Source organism: Falco punctatus (assembly GCF_963210335.1).
Source record: "Falco punctatus genome assembly, chromosome: 11".
Lineage (NCBI taxonomy): Eukaryota > Metazoa > Chordata > Aves > Falconiformes > Falconidae > Falco > Falco punctatus.
This window is the reverse complement of record NC_137591.1, coordinates 21525485-21547375: the sequence shown is the minus strand read 5'-3', so window position 1 is coordinate 21547375 and position 21891 is coordinate 21525485. Positions and strand designations below refer to the sequence as shown.

Below are 21891 nucleotides of genomic sequence, written 5' to 3'. Positions count from 1 at the left end.
GATGGGATGATTCTTTTTTTAAACCAGTAAAAAGACTGACACTTCTATGGCTTTTCCTCTTCTCTTGCAGGGTCGTCTGTTTAAACAGATTATGTTAACCATCTATGTCTGTGGAAATACCGTATTCCTCATTGCCTTCCTGGTGGCAATCAGCCAAACATGAAATAAGTCATTGAGAACTTTGTGATGAAATATTGTACAACTGAAAAACCTGTGAGGAATGCTTTCTATTTCAACTTTTCCCTCAACACTTCCCTGAAGATGTAATTGAAGAATAATAGCACATGTGCATTGTGCTTGGTGTTAGGGAGAGCTTGAATTCAAATCTATGGAAGGATGCTTCAGTCCTGTGAAAGCTGTCTTCTGATGGGACTTTTAATGAGAGTCTGAGTAAGGAATGAAGTCTCTATTTTTTTTAAGTGTAGTAATTAACTTGACTGAAGTTTATAGGTTAGGACAACTGAGATGTGCTGAAAGTATTGTTTTTGATAGTTCCTTAAACCTTTTGTGAATATTACTGGGAGAACAGATTCCAGCTCAATCTTTCCTATCGTATCTCTTCAGTTTACTATGTTCTAATGACGTGTGATGTGAAAACTTCCTGCTCATGACAGTTTTGTGCATTGAAAAAGAGAAAAATCTTAGTGAAAATTTGTCACAAATGCCACTGGTTGATGCATGAGCTAAATGCTGTTGTCTGTCGTTGCAGTTTAATATATAAAAAAAATCCTCTCCGCTCTAAGAGCGGTATACTTAGACAAGCATATGAGTTTGGGAACTTCAGTCCTTTAGTAAAACCACCATTTGCCTCACTCAAATTACTGTTCTGTCCCATCATCCTCAGTGCTTCTAAACTATAAAGAGAAAACATGTTTGCAATATAAGTGCATTAAAACCACTTGTACTTAACCAGAACTCCAACAGGAAGAACCTATCTGTGTGTATGGATGTCTGTTTTGGTGTCTTTGCTTGCTTGTGGCTTCTGAATGACTTTTCTGTGTGAATAAGATGGATTTGTGCCACTTGATGCTTGAATGGATGTGAAAATATTTGCTTAGGAATGTTGAAGGTGTATTTACACTATCTAGTGAAATGTAGATTTGGAATTGGTTTGACTTAAGGAGAAGCGGCTTCTGTTAATGTTAAGTGAGAGTCCTTTGAGATGGCATATCTAGGAGACAGAACTGTATAAGAATATGGGAGGTCATTTTTGTAGTCAACAGATCTACCTAAATATATGAACTAGGTACAAGGAATAGAAAGTTAAAACAATATACTCCGTCTTGGTTCATGGTTAGCCTAAGTATGGAAGGACACTTGAAATGGCATCTCAGAAATGAACCCTTAATAAGCCATGCAGTACAGCACTTGGCCTTGGTTTTTGCAGCTCTGAACAGTTTGCTTCCACACATCTCCATTTCGATACTGGGAAGTATCAATTTTCAGTTGTAATGCTTCAAAATGTATCTTCAGCCTGGGACTACTAAACTAGCTGGGAATAAAGGCATTGGAGTATTGGATAGAGTGGTAAATAGTGAGGTAAATAATAGAATAGACTGTTACAGCATCATCTCTTTACTACCTGGTAGCCAGCTTAAAAATACTCATATGTATGGGTTAGGTAGTGGCTCTCTCTATTTTAGTAAAGCTGTCTATTTCTGTCTCTTCCTCCACCTCCCCAAATCCACAGTGCAGCCTGTTGTAGGGACAACTTAGATTCGGAAAGTAACAAGTTTATGTTTTTAGTCAGTGACCTTCTTTTTGGCTGCTCATGTAACTAGTTGTTAGGACATTTGCAGAGCTGGGATTAATCCCTTTGGCAGCAGTGGCACCAGTAGACTGCAAATGAGTGTAAGTCGATTCATCCCCCTTCCTCCTGGAAGCTGGAAAATCATGTGCAGGTTGGGAAAGGGGAACTATGGAGAAATGTGGAAACTCCAGGCTGATGGGCAAGAAGCATGTGGCTAATTGTGTGGATTGTGGGGTTTTTTTGAGAACTCTGATCTCAAAAGCCTGGGAATCACAGGCCCATCTGGTGCTAAAGTTTTGGGTGGCTTTCTTGTATACCATGAGTTTATAGAAGAACTTCTCTCAACCTAAGCATGATTGATTGTTTTTTTCAATTGAAGTCAATACAGGATTCTTTCTGTAATAAGAGCTATACTGTGTGTTGTTTCATTTGCATGTGACAATGAACACAGGGGTTTTAAAATATGAATATAAATATCTTAATATAAGTTTTTGTCCCTTTTAATAATGTGAAAACACTATTAAATAGAAACTAGAAAAAAAAATAGTTTTGCCTAGCAGCAAAATGGATTGTCTGTTCTCTTTGTAGATGTTGTTTTATAAATTAAAGCTATCTAAATGCTTCCTGAAGAAAGTCTTATTGAAATCGAATGTTCAAATAGTTTCATTCTATAATGCATCTTTTCCTCAAGCAGAAAAAAATTACTTGTTCCACATCTAATACAGTTCTCAAGTTGGCAGAATTGTCCGTTGCTCTGGATAATTTGTTCCTTCCCAGTGCTAGTGATATTGTGTAGTTTATGTGAGACTTTATGTGCAGTGTTGTAACTTCTTGATTGAAAGACTTGTTAATTTTGTGTAATGTCTGGGCACACACTGTCCCACCCTCTTCGTGCATGACTAGTGTGAGGACGCAATATGTCTGTATTCTAGTGACCTCCAACATTTCTGGTATACTCCTTGGAAAACAAGAAAGTCTGTGGAAGTGTTTGATATCAGCAGGGAAATAGGTGACAAGCAATTTGGTTCTGGAGACACTGGTGACTTCTCTTTGTTGTTTTGTTTTGGGTTGGTTTTTTTTCCTTGAATGATAAAATGTTGTATAGAAGAAAATACCCATTGCTTTGCTTCATAAAGGAATCCCACTGAAGTCAAGAAAATTTCTTCACAAGAAGAGATCAAGAAGACTTCTGTGTTCTTCTTTACTCTCAGATTAGACTTGTGACAACAAATCAACATTAGCATATTTCTCTGTGGGTTCTTCTAGACACACAAACACTCCCAGTCAAGTAGAAACTTGTCATCAGTCTCACAAGTAGTTTACTGTTTTAATTGATTTGTTAGGCACAGCCTCCAAACAGTGATCATCTGCTCTTGACTTAACTACAAATCATGTTTCTTGCATGTGTTTTGAATGAAAACTGATGTAAATAGCTGAAATGCAATGAAAGTTGCTGCTACTTTGCTTTACTTGAAATATTTTTTTTGCTAGCTGACATGCAGGCTGCAGATTGAACTAAGTAAAGGTGTGCTTTGTTTCTTCTCCTTACACTGAATGCTACACTTCTGTTTTGTCAAAAATCACAAGATGAGGAGACTTCATGTTCAGTGTGAAAATGCCCAAGTTTTTCCTTTACCCGGGCTTAGGAAGGCTGGAGATTGCCTGCCTTTTGTTTCCTGTCAGGGTTTCCAAGGCTGCGGGAACACTGTGTGGCGCTCTTGTTCAAATAACATTTTCATGTTTGCTTTCTTTAATTTGTGTTGAGAGAGGTTGAGGCATGTAAAGGATGTCCAAAACAGAAGGTGTTCTAGATGAACTAATCAGAAGAATTTTCAAGCTTTGTTAACAAACTTTACAATCAAGCCTGTTCATGCAGATAGACATGAAATGGGTGTTTGTTTGATATCTATGTTTAAGCTTTTGTTTGAACAGTTATGGCCTGTTTTCTTTTTGTCATGTGTGTAAGCTGTGCTCGGTGCAGGTACATCCCTTTCCAAACAAGATGAACGGCAATCATTGAGGAAAAACTGCCATCTTCTGCATTTCAGGGCAGAAGTTAGTATCAGTGATTTTAGAGCTTTGGTGCAGGCTGAAGTAAGGAAGACACCAAATGAATAGAAGAATGATTAACAATGATATTCTGCTAGTAATTCTGAGAAATTCTTTGTTCACATCAGTCTGATCCCACCATCTCTAGGGGGTATGTGTATGGTGGGGACCTGTTGCATTCACTTATGTGAGGATTTAGCACAGCAGAATTGCCACAGGGTAAGTGCTTCAGAACGCACTTGGTACCATCTGTTTCAGCCCGTACGTGGGCTAATTCAACCACTGTGTAACTTCTGCTGGTCTTTGTTGCACTGTACATAAGTGACTTTACGTATTGTAAACCACAAAAGCTGAACATTTGTGTCACACTGAAGCAGGTATCTATGATAGTTGTACTGGACAAATGATGCTGCACTAAAAGACTCCAGCTTTGGATGCACTAAGAAAGACTCCAGCTTTGGATTTGTTTCAGAGAGACTTCTGTCATGCTGGACCTTAGAAATCATTTGGCTTTAATGATGAATTGGAATTCTACATGGAATTTGTACTTAAGTGTGAAAAAGATAATTTGCTGCCTTACAGTTCTGTTCGTGTTGATGTGAGATGCAGGAAAGCTCTGGGGCTGCAGCACTCAGAACACCCTGCTTCCCAGAAGCACACAACTCCTGAATGCTCCATTTTATGTCTCTGTTCTTCCTAACTAATGGTTAGATATCCATGCTGCTACATAGCTAGTGTATTAGTGTGGGACAGTTCAGATTCATCTAGCACAAACTGAATAGTTCTAACATACATGACATCTGCTTTGCCGTGTGGCAATTCTGAGATCTGCTGAGCCCAGTAGTGTCTCCAGAAGTGGTAGTAATGAGTGCTTAGAGCAAGAGATGTAACAAGGCTGCAGTGATGTTTTCTCTTCCCAGCAAGATCTCCTTGCTACTTGCCAGAATCTGTGCAAGGATGTCCTAAGCTAGAAACGGCAGCTGGACTGTGAAGTTGTGTAGTGATTGGATTTTATCTGTGAAGTGTGCAATGAATTATTAAAAAAGATAAAATACTCCATTAATGCTTTTGCCCTCTCATTTCATTAGTTGCTATGAGAAAGTGCTTTTTGGTTTTGTTTTAAACCACCTTCTTGATATTGCTGTTTAAAGATGTGAGTTTTGTTTTTACCTTTTTGCTTTTATCACAGTTCTTTAGGCCTCCCATGTCTGTACCTTACTGTCTTTTTCCATGGATGACTGCTGCTGTATTTAGCCATTTCTCACTTCTGATAGTCTTCATTGCTTTCCGTATTTGTCTTCAGAGATGGCGTGACCAAACTCTATTCAATTGTAAATATGAAGTGCTATGACAGGGTTGTGTTTTGATTTGTTTTGCATGCCTTCCCTAATGAGTTCTAAACCTCTCTTCATTTTTGTGGCTCCTGAGCATGGGGTTAATGTTTTCAGAGAACTATCTAAAATAATACCCAGATGTTTTTCTTCCCAGCAAGAGTTTCATAACACCAACATAACAGCTACTTCTCATGCTGTGTATGGTTAGGGTTATTTTTTTTTTAACATCGCTTTTCATGTACTGGTAGTGAATTTCACTTGTAGATTTACTATGCATTCAGTCTCCCTTCAGCCTCCTTTCTTTTAAACTATTTTTAATAGTATTATGTTGGCAGCGGCGTTTTTGCCCCCTTTTCCATATCATTTAGGTTTAACAGCACAGATTATTGGAGAAGGCAGGGAATGAGTGTCCATAGTAAACTGTGCTGTTATAAAAACTACTCATGACTACTTCATATCACTCCTACTTTCTCACTTTTTGGTGTATGCTATTAAGAACCTTTTAAGAAGATGTAAAAATAACAAAACAAAAATAGTTGAGAGTAACTCCCTCTGCTCTTACAACCAACAAATAACAGAACAAACAAGAATTTAAAAAAAAACAGAATAGACATAGGGAAAGTATAATATAGTTAGATTTATTTGTTCTTATCTACTATTCCAATCTCCAGGTAACCATATCTGACAAGTCCTGAAATTTGAGATTATTACCCACTTCAGTGTGGGGGCCACCAAGTTGTTTAGAGGCTGCAAGTCAGCTGATTACTACCGTCGTGCCTCAGTATGAGGTAGTAGCTTCAGTTTCCTCCTTTGAAATGAGGAAGACCAGCAAAAAAGTTATGGTGGTTTTCTGCTGGTGCATAATTTGAGTCAGCTGTAATAACCTGAGCTTTATCTGTTTAGTGATTCAAACCTGGCTAAGACCTAGCATCATAAAGCTATCGTACTGATTTGACTGTAAGGATGTAGTTCTGTGAGGCACTTTTTCCACCCAAGAACTATGTACTGGGAAAATCTGACTTGCATGTGACTCTTCTAGGTGTAATTGTATCTTATGGCTACTTTTAGGGCCCTTAAAGCTCCTTCCTCATGTGGAACGAATTAGCTTGTTCTGTGGTGGGAGCCTTGGACCATGCCGAAGAGCTGTGCCCAGCAGCAGCTGCACCTGTAACAGACCTGTTGCAGCTGCAGGACAAGCCATTGGCAATTCAACATTTCTGATAGGAGGCTTGTACTAATTTTAGCTCTCTGGCCAACTGAAACCTCAGTATTTTTTCAGTTTTGGGTGTGTGTTTGGTGGGTTTTTTGGTTGGTTTGGGTTTTTTGGGTTATGGTTTGTGGGTTTTTTTGTTTGTTTGTTTGTTTTTTGATGGACAGGCACTGCCTGTCTGGCAACCAGTTTCCTGGAAAAGCAGGGCTTTTTGAGCAAGCTAGGAGGTGAAACCATGCTTGGGAGGTCAGGCTAGTGTTACGCACAGGATGGATATGTGAGGTTGTGGGTGGGCAGCGTGTACGTAATATGAGGAAGGGAGCAGGGTCTGAGGATGGCTATACTGTCATATATGAAATGGAAAGGTCAGTGGAGTATGGAGCTCTAGAAGGTGGCTAAATATTTAAATGCCAGCTTCACTATTTTTGGTTTGTTCTGCTCTCACTTAGAAAGGAATGCTTTAAATTTTGGCCAAGGTGGTATGACTGAAAACCAACTTTTATATTTACGTTTTTCCTGATCCTATTTCACATGTTTATTTTTTTATTTAACCAATGCTTTTACCAGAAAAATGCTGGGACAGCATTTTCAATCAAAATCAGGTAGATTGGCACATTTGAAGTGAGACAATGTCTATGAAGTTCTGTGGAAATGGATGTCTATCTGCTTTGTGTATATAGCAACAATATATTTCTGATTGTGGGAACAGGTATGCACATGTCTGCATATTTGGATATACACTGCATTTATGGTCTTGGGTAGCTTCCCACTACTTTAAGCAAAACCCAGGATGTCATTTGTGTTTGTGGCAATTGGTCAAATCTAAAATCCTGTTAATGTCCATTGGATTATGCAGAGGGCAAAATAACCCAGATGCATAAAACAGAGGAGCAAAATAAGCATTATGATCCAAAAAAGGTGTGTTAAGAAACTCTTCTTAGTTTCAGTTTGCTTGGAGTAGTAAATTTTACTTCCCTGTCATTACAGCTGTTAAATGACTTTTTTCCCGAGCTTTGCCATTCTCATCCTCAGAGCTGAAAAAGAAAACAAACAGAGCCATTGCATTTTAAGACTAACTTTGTATTTCTGATGTTAAATCTTCTTATTTAGAAAAAAAGACTGCACGTACCTCCGGTTGTTAATCCAGCAGAATAAGCATTGGTTTTAGTGTTACAGAAAGAAATCAGTAGAAGGCATTAGTTCTAGTAATTTTGCAATAAAGCGAGTATATTAAGAAATTACTCCATCATCACTATCTGAAAATTAGCACACTCTCTTCTATATCTGTTTTATTTCTGTTACCTTCACTAACACGTTGCAGACAGACGATATTGTTCTTGACTAGATGCTGACAGATTAAAAGGATGCATGAATAATTAAACAAACTCTTTGTTTAAACTAAACTCCTCAGTGGGAGCTGTAACTGTTTGGAAGCTTTTTCTTTTGTGTTGATGTTCACCAAAAACTTTCCTCTCTTCCGGGTGTAGTGAGTCACAGTGGGAGTTAGTCATCTTCCTGATTTAAGTCTGACAGAGTAACAAGGTATCTGTGTAAACATCAGTATAGCTGTTGTCTGTAACTGGGTATAACGTGGGTTAGTTTGAAAGTTACAGTGCAGGGCAGATGATTAAATGTTAAGGTTATTTGTAGAACAGCAATGTAACGCTGTAGTTTGATGTGTAAAAATCCCCACCCCCACCCCGACGTTGATCTGAGAATGCAGTTGGGAATAATCTCTAGCTCTCTGGCCTCTTGGTTTGAAGGGTTACCCAAAATAGTGTGTCTCGTTCCTTCATCCTGCGTATGTGTCTGTACTGAGAGACAGGGGGTCAAAGCAGCTGTTTATTTGATTTATGCATGTCAGCAAATGTCCAACTCGAGTTATGTTTTGAATGCTGAAGTTGTTGCAAATCACTGAAGCATCTGAGTGTAACTGTATATCATAGGGCCATTGATGTTAAGCTTGGCTCTTACAAAGACCCCATGTACTGTCTGAAGGCCAGGGAATTCTGAAAGATTCAAGTCCTTGTTGTAGTTTGAGGGAACAATCAGTCTGATGCTTCACTTACAGACAGTAGTCTGTTTTTGTCTTGCTCTGTGCATTATAGAAACCTAGTATGCATGAATCTTTAGTAAAAAGTATTTTTGTGTGTTACTTTATTCAACACAAATAGACTGAAGTCTCCATTTTGTTTTTTGAAGGTTGCACAGCTTCCAGTGCTAAGGAAAAAAAAAAATTATCTCATCTAGACTAGCTACCTGCCAAAAGCTGTGGACCTTTGTGTCCCGTGAGAGCCTGTAACACGCTGTCAGTAGGTTTTACTGCCTATTCGGCTTCAGTTTTTCCTTTCCTTATTCATTCCACTATGTCTAGCCTTCCCCCCTGCCTTGAATTTTTAGTTTCCCTAATGAGTATTGAATCTTCTAAACATTTGCATACTAATTCATTTGACTGAAATTTAAAAAAATAAACTCTAATAATGCAAAACACTGGTGTCCTAATTATAGCACTGTCTCTGTATTTTTTATGTGAGGGCGCATACTTGGAGATATTGGTCCTCCACCAAACTTACAGGGAAAGGAAAATTGGTCCCATATGGAAAGAGGTATGTCATACATTTCTGTTGGTTTGGGGGCATGCTGAAAGCTCCTAATTTAATCTGATATTTCTCTGTATACATTGGCACATGGAACAATTCTCCTGCCTCCTAGTTGTCCTTGACAATTGCTAACTTTTTCAGTAACTTGCTCTGAAGGTTCATTTCTTTCCTAAAGCAAGATTGTTACATAAGGGACCGTCGACTGTCTCCTAGTCTTGTCCTGTGCTTCCTTGCTTTCCATTCTCTTTCAGAGACTACTTAGTGCCTATTTAATGTTCAAATCCTACAATTGCCTCCCAAAGCTTTCATTTCAGAGAGAGTTATTTTTTTTGTATGGTTTGTTGTTTTAGTAATGAATGATGAGGTACCAATAATAATTTTGACTCTCCTCTTTTCACTAATAGTGTTTAGGGTGAACCTGCTAGGCTGGGCATCAGTGGCTGCTTTGAAAACAATTTATTTCCCTAAGAAACAACTCTGTGTAATACATTGTTCTAGATTTAAGAGGCTTTCCTGGTTTTGTTTCCTTTTTAGAAGTCACAGTAGGATTACAGGACTGCTTGGGAAAAATTGAGTCACTTCCTGGCTTTTTCCACTGATCAAAATGTCCCAGGGAGTGACAATAAATAGATGGAGGGGTAAAGAGGAATATGGCTTAATTCCAAATTCTACTGAGCACTTAAGACACTCACTTGGAGGCAGTGCTGACTGTTGCGGTGTATTTTTGAGGCAGTTGCCAAACTGCTTTTAATTTAATTGGCACTGGGTTTTGCCTAATTTGCGATTTTCTCCCTGGTGTAGAATACTTATATGTAAATGGGTAAGACCGAATAAATATTAACAGAACAGATTCTCAAACATCTTTGCTAGGTCTACACTTACCCCCTCTCCCTGAAAGTCAATGTTTGTTTTCCACTAACCTCGAAAGAGGGAGAACCCATATTGTTCTGAGAATGTCTCCGAGTGTAGCAGGGAAAATGAAGACGTTTCAGACATTTCTTTCAGGAGGCAAAAATAAGCAAAGATTGTTACAGACAGGTGCTCGACTAACATCTCGTGGCCTATACATGGCCCACCTGAATGGTGCTGCCAGCTCATAGTTACTTCTCGGAAACCTCTTTCCCGAGATCCGTTCAGGAGCAACCATGCAGCAGGCTGTAGGATGAACGCATTGTTTCAATAGCAGCCAACGGGTGGCTGGGTGGGTGAGTGCCACTCCTCCAGTACATGCCTATACATACATGATGGGGCAATTAAGGGACCATCCCCAAAATACAATGGGTTGGAGCAGTGTCTGGAGTGGTTTATCTTGCCTGTAGCAGCTACTTCTGCTTTCAGTTGCTGGCATAAGGGTTGGTGGCAGCAGCCTTTGGTCCTGGAGGACCAGGGAAGTGCACAGGTGGCTGAATTGGTGCTTGAGAGGAGCAAAGGTCCTTTTAAGTGATAGAAAGTTGCGGCTTCAGTGATCGGAAAGGCTGGGCAGCGCTGCTGGAATATTTCAGGCTGTTGTGTGCATGACTGCACAAGGGTGATACTTCTGTAAACTGGGATCAGTTACTTACTGAACAGCTCTTCCTAAGTGGTGCATACTGATGCAAAAATACTCAAAAGGCCTTACATGATCCAATGACCACCCTCTCCTGGCTTTAGCTGTGTTGTAAAGAAATGCTGGGCTGGCAGTGCAGTTTTAGGCAGGGCCCAAACTTACACATTTGCTGTGAAATTACAAAATTATTCAGAACATAGGCTGGAAGAGGAGCAGGGATAGAATGTGGGATCAGGACCCCTGATCTTCCTAAAACTCAAACACAGTGTTCTTTCCCTGAAGCAAATGTGACTACTGTCTGAGATCTGTTGTCCTGTAAATATACTTAAATGCAGTTCAGTTGTATACCTTAAAGTGCAACATAATCATAAAGAAGAGCTTTCTGTGTTTCTGGAAGATCTTGCTATTGTTCTTTCAACCTTTTATTATAAAACTTTATCGTAAGAAATGGGCACCTTGAGTGTTAATAGAATGTAGAAGTGTTGAATATAGCACTATTGACTAACCACGTGTAATGATGAAAACTATTTAGTTGTCTTTCAGAGGCTATACAAATATCTCACTCAGGTTAACAAAAAAAAAATGTTAAAACTTACATAAACATTGTCAATGCAAGGTTGGCAATGCTGGTTCCAGAAAAATGCGAAGTAAAGCTTGGTTATTAAACAGTCTTTCAGATTTAAGGAGCAATTTGGATTATCTGGAAAGTAGTTAGAATGCAGAAAGGCACAAAAACATTCCAGTGAGGAGAGAGTGTTCAGAAGCAATGCTGTTAGTTACCTGGTAGAAATAAAAACTAATTCTGCTAATTGAGGTAGCATTAATGGAACTTTTAATTGTCACTTGAAAGAGAACCACTTTTAATCTTCAAAGGTTACAGGAATGGCTTTTCTGAGATAGTTTATTTTGCAAATTTTGATATGGTAACTAGTGCATTGCTAAAGATGAAATAATTAAACAATACTGAAATGCAGATTGTTATTTGTTAACAAACAAGAGCAAAGAAATGATTAGTAATTGCATATTAGTCAAGGAAACAGTCCAAACAGTAAAGTGAAACAGTTGCTAGCAGATAAGAATAGTATCAGTTTGCTACATGAGCGAACAGCAGTAACATGATTTTCCTTTTCTGTTACCTGTTAGTGAGGGATCTTCAGTACCATCTCCAGATACCTGACTGTGAAGCTGAGCACGGTGTGTTGGTGAGCTTAAGCGTTCTTCTTGTTCTCGCAGGGAGATGGAATTTTTGTGAGGTACCCTGTTCAGACTTGCACCCAGACCACTCACAGGGTTTGTCTGAGGGACTTCTGTGATTTTCCTGCTTGGTGGCTGATAAACCTGACTGTAGTGGCCTATGGGATGGTATGCTGGTTTCTCAGATTTGCTGGTGTCGTCATCATCATCATCGTCAATGATAACCAATTCTGCACGAATAACACCATCATATCGTGACAATTTTTGGTCTGCTTCTGCATCATCATCATCAATGCGCTGATAACCCATGAAAACCATTGTTACTGGTTCAGAATCATCCACGTAACATGGTACAGCTTGGACAATGCTGTAATGCACATCTTCCTCATCTTGAGGTGCAGGGGATGTTTCATTAAGACGGCAGGGGCTTAAAAGCCTTGTCTCATTGTGTCTTTCTCTTGTGTCCTGGTAAGGTTTTAATTCCTCATGTGCAGCTTTTCTTTCTTCATTATGTATCACCTTGTTCTCGGGATTAGTGTGCACTTTCTTCACTGAATGGGAAGGTACTGGAGAGGGAGACTTGGGCTTTATTACCTTTGAAAGATCAAGCCCATTCTCTTTATGTTGCTGTATAAAGGGCTCTGTTTTGGAGGAAAATTCTGTCTGATGATTGCTAAATCCATTAATCTCTCTTCTCTGAGTGTCTTCCTGTTTTGGTCCAGGGACTAATTTGTCTTTCTGAGGAGTAACTGGCCTGCAAAATTTGTTTGCATACACAGGCTCATGATACTCTGTGGGAGACTGGGAATTTTTTTCAGTTGCCTGCCGGAGCAGGTCCTCCACCTCAACAGGAGCAAGTTCATCCATCCCATTTTGTGTTGTGCTGCCATTTGAGGATACTGCATAGACTGACTTCCTGCCATCATCGTAGACTTTAATTCCTGTCTCTTTAAACTCCTTTGAGGGAAGAGGTATTGTTGATAGCACTGTGTTTTCTCCTGTCTTCATGTCTTTTTCAACTTTAATTTCCATGGCAAACAATGCTGTTGAAAGAAACAAGAGCTCAAACTGATAATTCAGCAACCACAAGAAATATTACAGAAGAGTTATGACAGTGATAGAGAATGACAGTCAGAATTAATTACCAAATACATGAAATTATCACATAGGTAACCAAAACATTGGATTCTCATTCTGAATGCCCCCTTCCATCCTGTCGAAACTTGAAGTGGAAAAAAATATTTTTGTTTGGATCTAATTCTGTGAGGAAAACTAAGCTGTTGAGGAGCCAGTTTTCATTATGCGATTGACCGAGAAAGCCAGATTTAACCTTGGCCCCTGGTGTTGTGCTAGGCAGTAGCAGCTGAGAGAGCTTAACGTGCTACGGGGCTAAAGAGTCTTGGGCACTCAGAAGGGCTGGGAGGCTTTGTAGTAGTTGGAAAACTACCAGACTGCGGCTGGCTGCCCAGTAAGTGTAAGTGCGGCTAGAAAATGTGAAATGTATGATATGAAGGGAGGAACTACTTCAAGTTATGCCAGCTAGAGGAGTGAAATGCTAGAAAGAAGTGTAAACGTTGAAAACACTTGATCCTAATTCCCAATGGGAATTGCCTTACACCAGTGACCTACCTCTCAATTTTGATGACCTCACTGACAACACAGCTTAAATGAGAACAACATTGTCCCATCCTGTAATATTTATTCTTCCCCTAAAGTGTATTAGAGTCAATTTGTAGGAAGTCTTTGCACATATTGACACCTTCTAGAGTTACTAATAAGCCGTACCTTGTCTCTTTTCTTCATCAGTGGCAGCATGTGCTGTACTTCTCAGTGCAGAAGGCCTGAAATACTTGGGAAGGTCAGGTATGCTGGCGTATATGTAGTCTGCTGCCTCTGAATAAAGAAAATCCACAAAGCATTTACTGTATTTTCACTGACTTCTACAAAAACATTTTAAAATATTTTTTTTGTCTAAACATACCTTTTTCAACTCCTGCTTTTTCAGTCTTCACAGACTAGAAAAAGAGAACCATTAACAATAAATGTGATTAGTCAGTTTAAGTTGTTATCTAGACAGTTAACTGATAGTTTTAACTTTTTGTGTGCACAGCTTCATATTGAGAAGGGGCTAAAAGTGAAACTGCCTAGCTGGAGCACGGTAAGGGAGGGTGAGATTTTTCTGGTCTTTTTCGCTGATATGATTCCAAGTCACATGGAGAAGGGCAGGACATTACAAAAGTGTTAATTGGTGATTCAGCCTCACACTGTGGCCCAAGCTGGTTGGTTGGCTTCAAAGAATGTCAAAGGCTCTACTTTGACTTTCCAGTTGTGCTTATCTCCCTGCGTTTATTTAGAGAGAGTGTATGTGTAAGAGCAACCGGAGAACTGAAGTTTAAGTTTCATCACTATATTTTTTGAGATGGTTTAAAGTGATTTTCAAATTTCAAAATGACTTTTTGACAAAGACTAATGATAATATTAAGTCAGGTTTCACTATAACCTCGGATTTGGGGGGAGGGGGTGGGGAAACATGATGCAGTTTAACTGGGCATATCATCTAAAGGAGTATGATTATGTCACCTTCTGTACCCACTCTGTACCTGTTATGTCTGTCTTTGGCTGACATGCAAAGTTGCTGGTTAGTAGCAGTGCTGTATTTTTGAGCTGTGCTATAGATGAGTAACGATAGGAATTGCTCCCCCACGCCCATAAACAAGCAAATGGAGGCATTTGGGCACTTGAATAGTGTAACATGTTGACCCCTTTTGTATTTGAACTACTGTCACCTTAGACACTCACAGGAACCAGCTAATTCCCTTTCCCCTGGTTATGATGAACGAGTAATGAATTCTTCTGGAGTAATTTGACACTAACCTTTATTATGTCTTCTGTTGTTTTCTCAACAGATTTCAGTTTCTTTAAAATTGCTTCTTCCTTAGCTGAGACTTCCATTTCCTCTCTTTCCAGAGCCTCAATTTCCTTCTCCAGTCTGCAATCACAATTCCCTTTGATTTAATACCAAGCGGAGAATAACATCGCAGATTCAATACGTTATGAATATGGACATTAGTGGGGCTGGTTCTACTTACCCTGACAAATTTTCGCTCTAATATGAAATCATCTTATAATTTCATATGCATCAGGAAACAGTGTGAAATGGTATTCTCTCTCTTTTTCTTTCTTCTTTTTTTCCACCTCCAACCCCCCAAAATGTACCTGCCATTGATTCCTTCTGAGCCTACTTAGAAAACAGTGGCTGAAACTAACTTATTTTACAGGAGGGAATAGATAAGAAATATAGGGCCCCACAGGATTTCCTCATCTCTAAGCAAATTTTCTCTCCTACATTATCTCAAGAGATGTGATTACTTCATTGTAATTAAGATGTAGGAATCTAGTATACAGACACCAGGATTATGAGTTTGTGTCTTAATTTTGTATGTGTACCTGTACACATGATGAAAAGAAGCAAATTTTGTTGTAAGAATGTCAGAAGGATGTTCTTGTACCTGGTAGTACTTAAAGGGCTAGAGTACATAACCTTATATGCTGTATTTTATTATATGTAGCTAAACTGTATTCAGGAGGAGTCCCTGTGGAGGAAAGTTCTAGTCAATCTATAACTAGAAGTTACAATTCCAGAAGAGCCACATCTATCAATGAAAATCAAATTACATTTGTTTTTCTGAGGGGTAGAACAGGTATAACTTTTTTTTATAAAATAATAATGACATTTTCAAGTACTTTTTATAGATAAAACAGCTCTTAACTAATTTTCTAATATGTGAGTTAGTACAGCTAGAAATCATAATAGTGATGTGCTTTTCAGGCTACTTTTAGGAAGTGATAACTTCATATTCTGTAGATTTTGAAAACTAAGCAACCTCATAGTGGGAGGATGCTCAAGAGTCTATATTCTGAAGCTTTTTTTCCAGTCTGATTGGGATTGAAAATGAAGAATTTACAAACATCCAGGACAATGAAGGGGCTTTCAAAGAGGTGTGTATGTTCAGCTCCAAGATGCCAGGGCAGTTCTCCATGGTTTTGCATGTGTGAACATGCGTTCTAGGATTTCAAAATTCTTTGCTTTGGTAAAACAAGTGTAACAGTGCTTGACTGACAGCCTGAAGCTTGATTCTTCAGCGGAAGAAATCTTGGTTACAAATGCAAGTTATTGCTGATGGGGGTGGGTGTTATTATAGTGTTCCTGATAGACTAGATCAGAGCTTGTGTAGCTACAGACTTAAAAATACTAGCAAGTGTTAAGGGCTCCTTTTGGGGGCTGTGTACTAATTACTAGACATAATAGACTATACCTATTAACAGACATACATGTGTTGTTCTTTGTCACTCATCAGCATTTTGTGTACTTAATTCTCTGGGAAGAGTGCTGAAATCTCGTTTCTGGAAAGCATTCCCTTTCAGCAGAACAGCAGTCATGTAAGACACACTGGTTCAGTGTGCTAGGACAAGCAGCCGGGAAGGTTGATGTTTGCAGCATTTGCTCAAGTAATATCCTTACGAGTGTTACCGATGAATTTCCAAGAGAAAATTGGGTAGTTCACATAGGTGGATACATGGTGCATCAGGTGCAATTAGGTGAGACTTCCAACAGTAAGGAACAATTTTTTAAGGATCTGTTAGAGGAGGAGCCTTAATTGTACCCAGGTCTAGTCAGCAAGACCTTTGTTTGACAGACTACAAGCCTTCCTCTTATGAATAACAAATACACTAACTTTGGATATTCTCTAGATAGCAGGATATTCAGCAATTGACTTATTTCTGTCAGATTTTAGCAACGCAAAACGGAAGTGTCTTGCTAGTTGCGACTTGGCTGATGGGCTAACTGTGTTCTTAAGAAACCTTTATCATTATGTAAAAGGGAGATTGAAGTTCAGCAGTCCAGATTTTTTGGGGGCTATTTACTTCTGCTGTAGGTCTGTACATTATTTTAAAATGGTCACAGCTCCCTTTCCCTCCCTTTTTTGCTATATGTTAAATCTATGTTATGTGGTTACTCACATGTTAAAGCTAAGTACAATGTTTATGGCATCTTTTCCTAATTAGGGTTTTTATTTTCATAGCTCTAGGATGTTTGACAAAACAGTTCTAACGGAAAGGTCCAAGATAAAATATCTAATCTCTGTATGTTTGTGAGATAGAGAAAGCTATGTCTGGTTAAAGAACATCTCTAAGCTAAAGTATCTCAGTCAAGTTCTTTTCTCTAAGGCAGTGACTTAAGCAGGTGTCCCATATCCTTTTTTTTTTTTTTTTTTTCCTCCCTCTTTCAAGTCAAGACCTTTCCTTTTTATGTAAGTGCATATTTGTTAAGTTTTAGATAGAAGTTTGCCATATTAACCTAGTAGTTGGGAAGCAACTTTTCCATGAAGATCTAGAATCAAGTCCAGATTTAACTCTGAACTGGAACTTGAATTGGTTTTCTCATGCTGTAGGTGAGTGCCATATAGCTTCAGCTTCCTGGTTCATCTACCTCTTCTTTTTGGGATCGATTCTGGAAGAACTTCTTTTTACTTAAAGGTAAACCAAAAGCAAATTTCAAAACCTTCTGTATTTGAGTGAAATATGTCTTCCATTGGTTTTGAATCCATGTCAGAAATTGATTACTGTAGACTTAAGGCAACTGTAACTGATACTGCTGGGGGCTGAGATCAGTCAGAATAGTTACAACTGGATGATCTGAGGCAAAGTTACAAATAGAATAATGATAGCCTATAACACTGACAGAAAAGATTGTTTTACATTTTGACTTACTGTTTAGTATGTGCTAGGATCCACGGTATTACACCAAAGTTAACATTAATAATAGAAGCCTGTCATCACTTTAAGCAGACCAGAAAAGTTGAATGCAGGCTGGCAGAGAAGCATTATTTATCTACTGTGTGACTGCTTGAGAAGTCTGAAATAATAACACTGTGGCTCTTGCCCTATATAAACCTAGATTTATATAGCTACAATAATAGGATACTACATGGACTTTTATCTGTCAGTGAGAATATCCTCTTTTTTGAAACACAAAGGAATCATAGATCTCAGAACTGAGATGTGAAGAAAGATACATTCAGGATGAAAGTAAAAGCTTAAGAAAATATTTAAAAGCAGATAGCACTTTGGACCTGAGCTCTGCAAGATGCCCTTAGGACCCTGTTCAAAGGTAATGATTATAGTGCTGAAACGTCAAAATTTTGTGATGAGGGGGATCAATACTCTTGGAGGGCTGTAAAAGAAACTAATGCAATAACCATGTGCTATATTTTTGCACTTCTTACAGAATAATATTTGTTTAATATATTGAAATTTTTACATGAGATGATTGCAGTATTATCATAATGCAAAAATTAATCATTGAAAGCACACATAAGCATAATGAACTGAAGAATCATTAACTTATACTATGGGTTTATTTCAGTCTGGACTGTAAATACTCCTAGATGCACAGGTTGAAGAAGAGGAGGAAAAATCCTGGGAAGATATTAAAAAAAAAAAAAAAAAAAAAAGGAGGGGGGAGAAAAAGAAAACATAACCCCACATAAATCAAAGATGATAAACCACATATGGTTATCTGGGAGATCAAGAAAAGTATTATTTAAGTTTATATATGCTCTCACACCCATACCAACACCCACTTCATATGGTGATTAAGAGGACTAATTAAGTGCTTAGTGGGGCTGGGGAAAAATTCTCATACCCACGTAATGGGAATTGCATCTAGACCTTAAGTATCTCTTTTGTACTCATACTTGTGTATAAACATAGATTTTTATGGTTCATTTTCAGAGGATATTGTGAGTGTGCACACTGGAATTTGTTGAAAGGAAACTTTTAAAAGATGCAATCTGTGTAGTTCAAAGAAATCAAAGTCCTTTTGACTTCATGCAGCTGAAAAGGTAGGCCAGCATCTCTCTGGTGTGTCTAAGTCTTTAGAAATTCTAAATCAGTGATATGTTTATGAAGTTACATCATAGTTTGTATTTGTCTTGAAAGAGTCTAGGAGCTAAGCTAGCAATTACACAAAAATTATCTTTCAATGATGCTGCTGTGTCTTGTAGAGAAATAAAGTATGGCATAGCTACTGTATTAATGCAGTCCTTTGGATGTTTGTTCTCTCCATAAGTAGTGTTCGTTATTTGAAAAAGGAAAACAAGTAGCATGGAGGTGTGGATGGAAGAAGGAACCTTAGAAGCTGAGATACTAAATTGGAGGTTTCTCTGCCAAAGTAGTAACTGAATTAAGGAATTCTGGAGTATACCTGACTACTGCTGGCCACCAGCTGCTCTGCTGGAGTTGGCACCACTGCCACCCCAGAAGAGAAAAAAATGAATGGTTTAAGAATGAAAAGCAGATAGGAGGATACCACCATGGAGAATGCTGGGCTGGGAGGAAAAAGCAGTTTAGCAAGTCCTCACGTGTTCTGAGGTGAGTCAAATGCTTTAGCAGCTCCAGAGTCCATCTAGTCTTAGCCTGCCTTCATGTATCGCATTATAAACTATTGAACAGACCTTAGTTAACGTGATGTTTGTGCATTTCTAAGTGTGTTGTTTAGCCACTAATTCCATCAAGAATGAGTGCTATTGGCTGCAGATTAAATGAGAAAATAGGACTCCTAAGTCTTCAGCTTGTACCCTGACCAAGGACATGCTCACCTGTAACTTCTAACGTGTAAAGGGGGTCAATAGGACAGATAATGTAAATGCTAATTTTGGTCTGTAAACAGAGTATTCAGCTATTTGTCTGCAAGGTGTTTCAGACCACTTGCTATTCACTGTGATGTTGATACAAAGAATGGAATTCTCCCTTTTATCAAAAAATGCTCAAATCTGAACTGATTAGCAGACATACACTAGCTCTATTTGACAATTGAGTAAGAATGTCTCAAAACAGAGGTGCTGTTTAGAAGGGTGATTGAAAGGCCCATGCCACTGTTGTAAATAATCTGCCTGCAATTGTGATTGTCCTCTCAGCAGAAAGAAACAAAGACTGGTCTAAGGGTATTCAAAAGTCTTGAAAGTGATTCAGGTTTTTTAACTGAAGGTAAACCCCGTGCAGAATAATCAGAGCGGACAGAATCTGTCTGAATCAAGCGAAGGTTATTAATCAGATGCCCAGAGAAAGAATTCTGCTGAGCTTCTCAATAATGTATCTTACTGCTCCTGCATGACATGTGTCTACATGATCAGTTTAGCAATGTTTGATTTACAGGGCAGGTCAAAGATACGATTTCACATATATGTAGTCAAGCAAGCTTTTGTTAACTTGGGTGCTATCTATGGCATAGCGAAAGCAGTGTGCAAGCACTGTATGGTGCATATTTTGTTCTTTTTTGTGGACTTTGTTCATACTGAACTCTGTATTACTAGGTTTCTGTATCACTGTTGACTGGTTTGAAACTGGGCTGGGTATGTCTAAACAAAACATAACGATATCTGGGGGGCAGCATGGATGTTCTTCTAGAGGCCTTTGCTAGACAGCTATTGAGGGAGTGGTAGGAGGTATAATTTATAGCAAAAGATGCTCAATATGAATAAACCTGCTTAAATTCCTAGTTCAGAGGGGAGCTCCCACCTGACTCCAGGTGTGATGTTCTGCCTCCATTCTCCATCTGTGAAATCGAATGCCCTTACCTGAGTTCTTTGTGTATTGGTGAAGGTAAAAGCTGCCAAGGACTCTAAGTTGCATAGATTGTTTGGTTATGAGAGTAAGTGTATCAGTAATGCAAGTATTTCTTTTGATATCAAGGCCTTACAAACCTCCAAACTGTCTCTAGAGCTTCAGCAATGGTGAATTAAGCCTTCTTAATTCAGGGTGGCTCAGGAATGTAATTAGGAGCATTTCTATACTGATTTTCTTTTTCTAGGCTGTATTATCCTGTGAAGTTATTATTGTAAGAGTGAAGACAGCGTGTCATTTTGTGTTATACTCTTTGTCAGTTAATCTTTTCATTTTATGCTGATGTAATTTGTCTGATTCATTTGACCACAAATAACCTGAAGTATTTCAGATGTATGTCAAGAAGTAGGAATTGTTTTAAGGAGGAAGCAATTTGGTGGAGCTTCCCAGGAGAAGTCATGGGCAGGAAAAATTAGTTGGTAACTGGTATTAACAACAAATGGCTGTGGAACTACCCGGTCTGCCATGAAAAAAATAAATTGCCATGAAAGAGCAGCATATATGAAGCCATAAGAGGAACCACTCACAAGTTTCATTAAGCAAGTCTAGTAAAATAAATAGCCTTATATTCTTGGAGAAAGAATAGTATTTTTAATAAGAGGAGAAAGGCCACGATCTTACATTTATTGCAACTTTTTCCACTATTAGTGCTTACAGTTGCAAGTAAACTAATTTCATTTTTGTTAGCATTTAAATTGCTGGTTTATTGTCAGAGTATCAGCCATGTAGATATACAAACATTGCTTGTGCTTGTAATTAACTGAATCTTGAACTGTGTAGGAGAAGAATTCCTACCTATTACATTTCTCCCTAATGCAGGCATGTAAATAGAAACTATTAAAAAACCAAAACACAACAAACAAAACAAAACCCCCAACTAGATAGCAAACCACAAACCAAAACCAACACAACAAAACAAACCTGTCATCCCTGTATCCCACCTACATGGGAAAGGAATTTTAAAATGGTTGGGGTTTGTACATGCTGAATGTTAACCAAGTGTCTGGCAAAAATTCCAGTGGGAAGGTAACAGGCACATTTCTATAATTAGGCTGTTACAGGCTCAGGCACACATCAAGTGTATGAGCTGAGGAACCTCCGTCTCGTTTGGTATAATGTGTGCGCTGTTTGTGATGTGATGCAGTACTGAATGTGCAGTCTTGCCATTCAGTGTTATCTGCATCTAGTCCTTGTAACTATCAAAACACAGAGACAGGCTGAGGTGTTACTCCAGGATTGGCGTTGTGATTTAAGAAAGCAATCAGGGCCAAATGATGGGTTTATGGGTTTGGCACTTTCATTTTTCCTTTCTTAAAGCACAAATACATTTAGAAATCTTCCTTTAAATGCCTAGGAGCATCTTTTAAAAGACCTGGAAGCTGCTAATTCAGACAAACTTAATGCCTTTTCAACTTTTGATCCGATCTAGAATTAAAGCAGAGGTAATATTCCTTTGTGGTGCTAATTTACCTACAGGAATTAAAGGAGGCTTTCAGATCTAAAGCCCCAGTTGGGTTGCTTTT

The 21891-nt window shown here is 38.6% G+C and overlaps 3 protein-coding genes across 7 annotated transcripts in view; 2 read left to right on the top strand and 1 right to left on the bottom strand.

Annotated features, from left to right (window-relative positions):
- LOC308071536 (ferric-chelate reductase 1-like) overlaps nt 1–2854 on the top strand; it is a 30894-nt gene extending 28040 nt beyond the window's left edge. For all 5 annotated transcript variants that reach the window (XM_080407107.1, XM_080407106.1, XM_080407104.1 and 2 more), the window contains one exon: nt 71–2854. In XM_080407107.1, the coding sequence (XP_080263233.1) occupies nt 71–163 (93 nt within the window). In that variant the 3' untranslated portion in view covers nt 164–2854. The remainder of the gene's footprint in view (nt 1–70) is intronic.
- Nucleotides 2855–5750: 2896 nt separating this feature from the next.
- Nucleotides 5751–21891, bottom strand: part of PALMD (palmdelphin) — a 32158-nt gene continuing 16017 nt past the window's right edge. Inside the window, exons 4-8 of the mRNA XM_080407111.1 lie at nt 14558–14672; nt 13665–13698; nt 13469–13576; nt 11626–12726; nt 5751–7377 (exon numbers count right to left, since the gene is read on the bottom strand). Coding sequence (XP_080263237.1) covers nt 7334–7377; nt 11626–12726; nt 13469–13576; nt 13665–13698; nt 14558–14672 — 1402 coding nt within the window. The 3' untranslated portion in view covers nt 5751–7333. The remainder of the gene's footprint in view (nt 7378–11625; nt 12727–13468; nt 13577–13664; nt 13699–14557; nt 14673–21891) is intronic.
- Nucleotides 14688–21891, top strand: part of PLPPR5 (phospholipid phosphatase related 5) — a 262285-nt gene continuing 255081 nt past the window's right edge. Inside the window, exon 1 of the mRNA XM_080407158.1 lies at nt 14688–19117. The gene's annotated coding sequence lies outside the window, so the exon portion shown is untranslated. The remainder of the gene's footprint in view (nt 19118–21891) is intronic.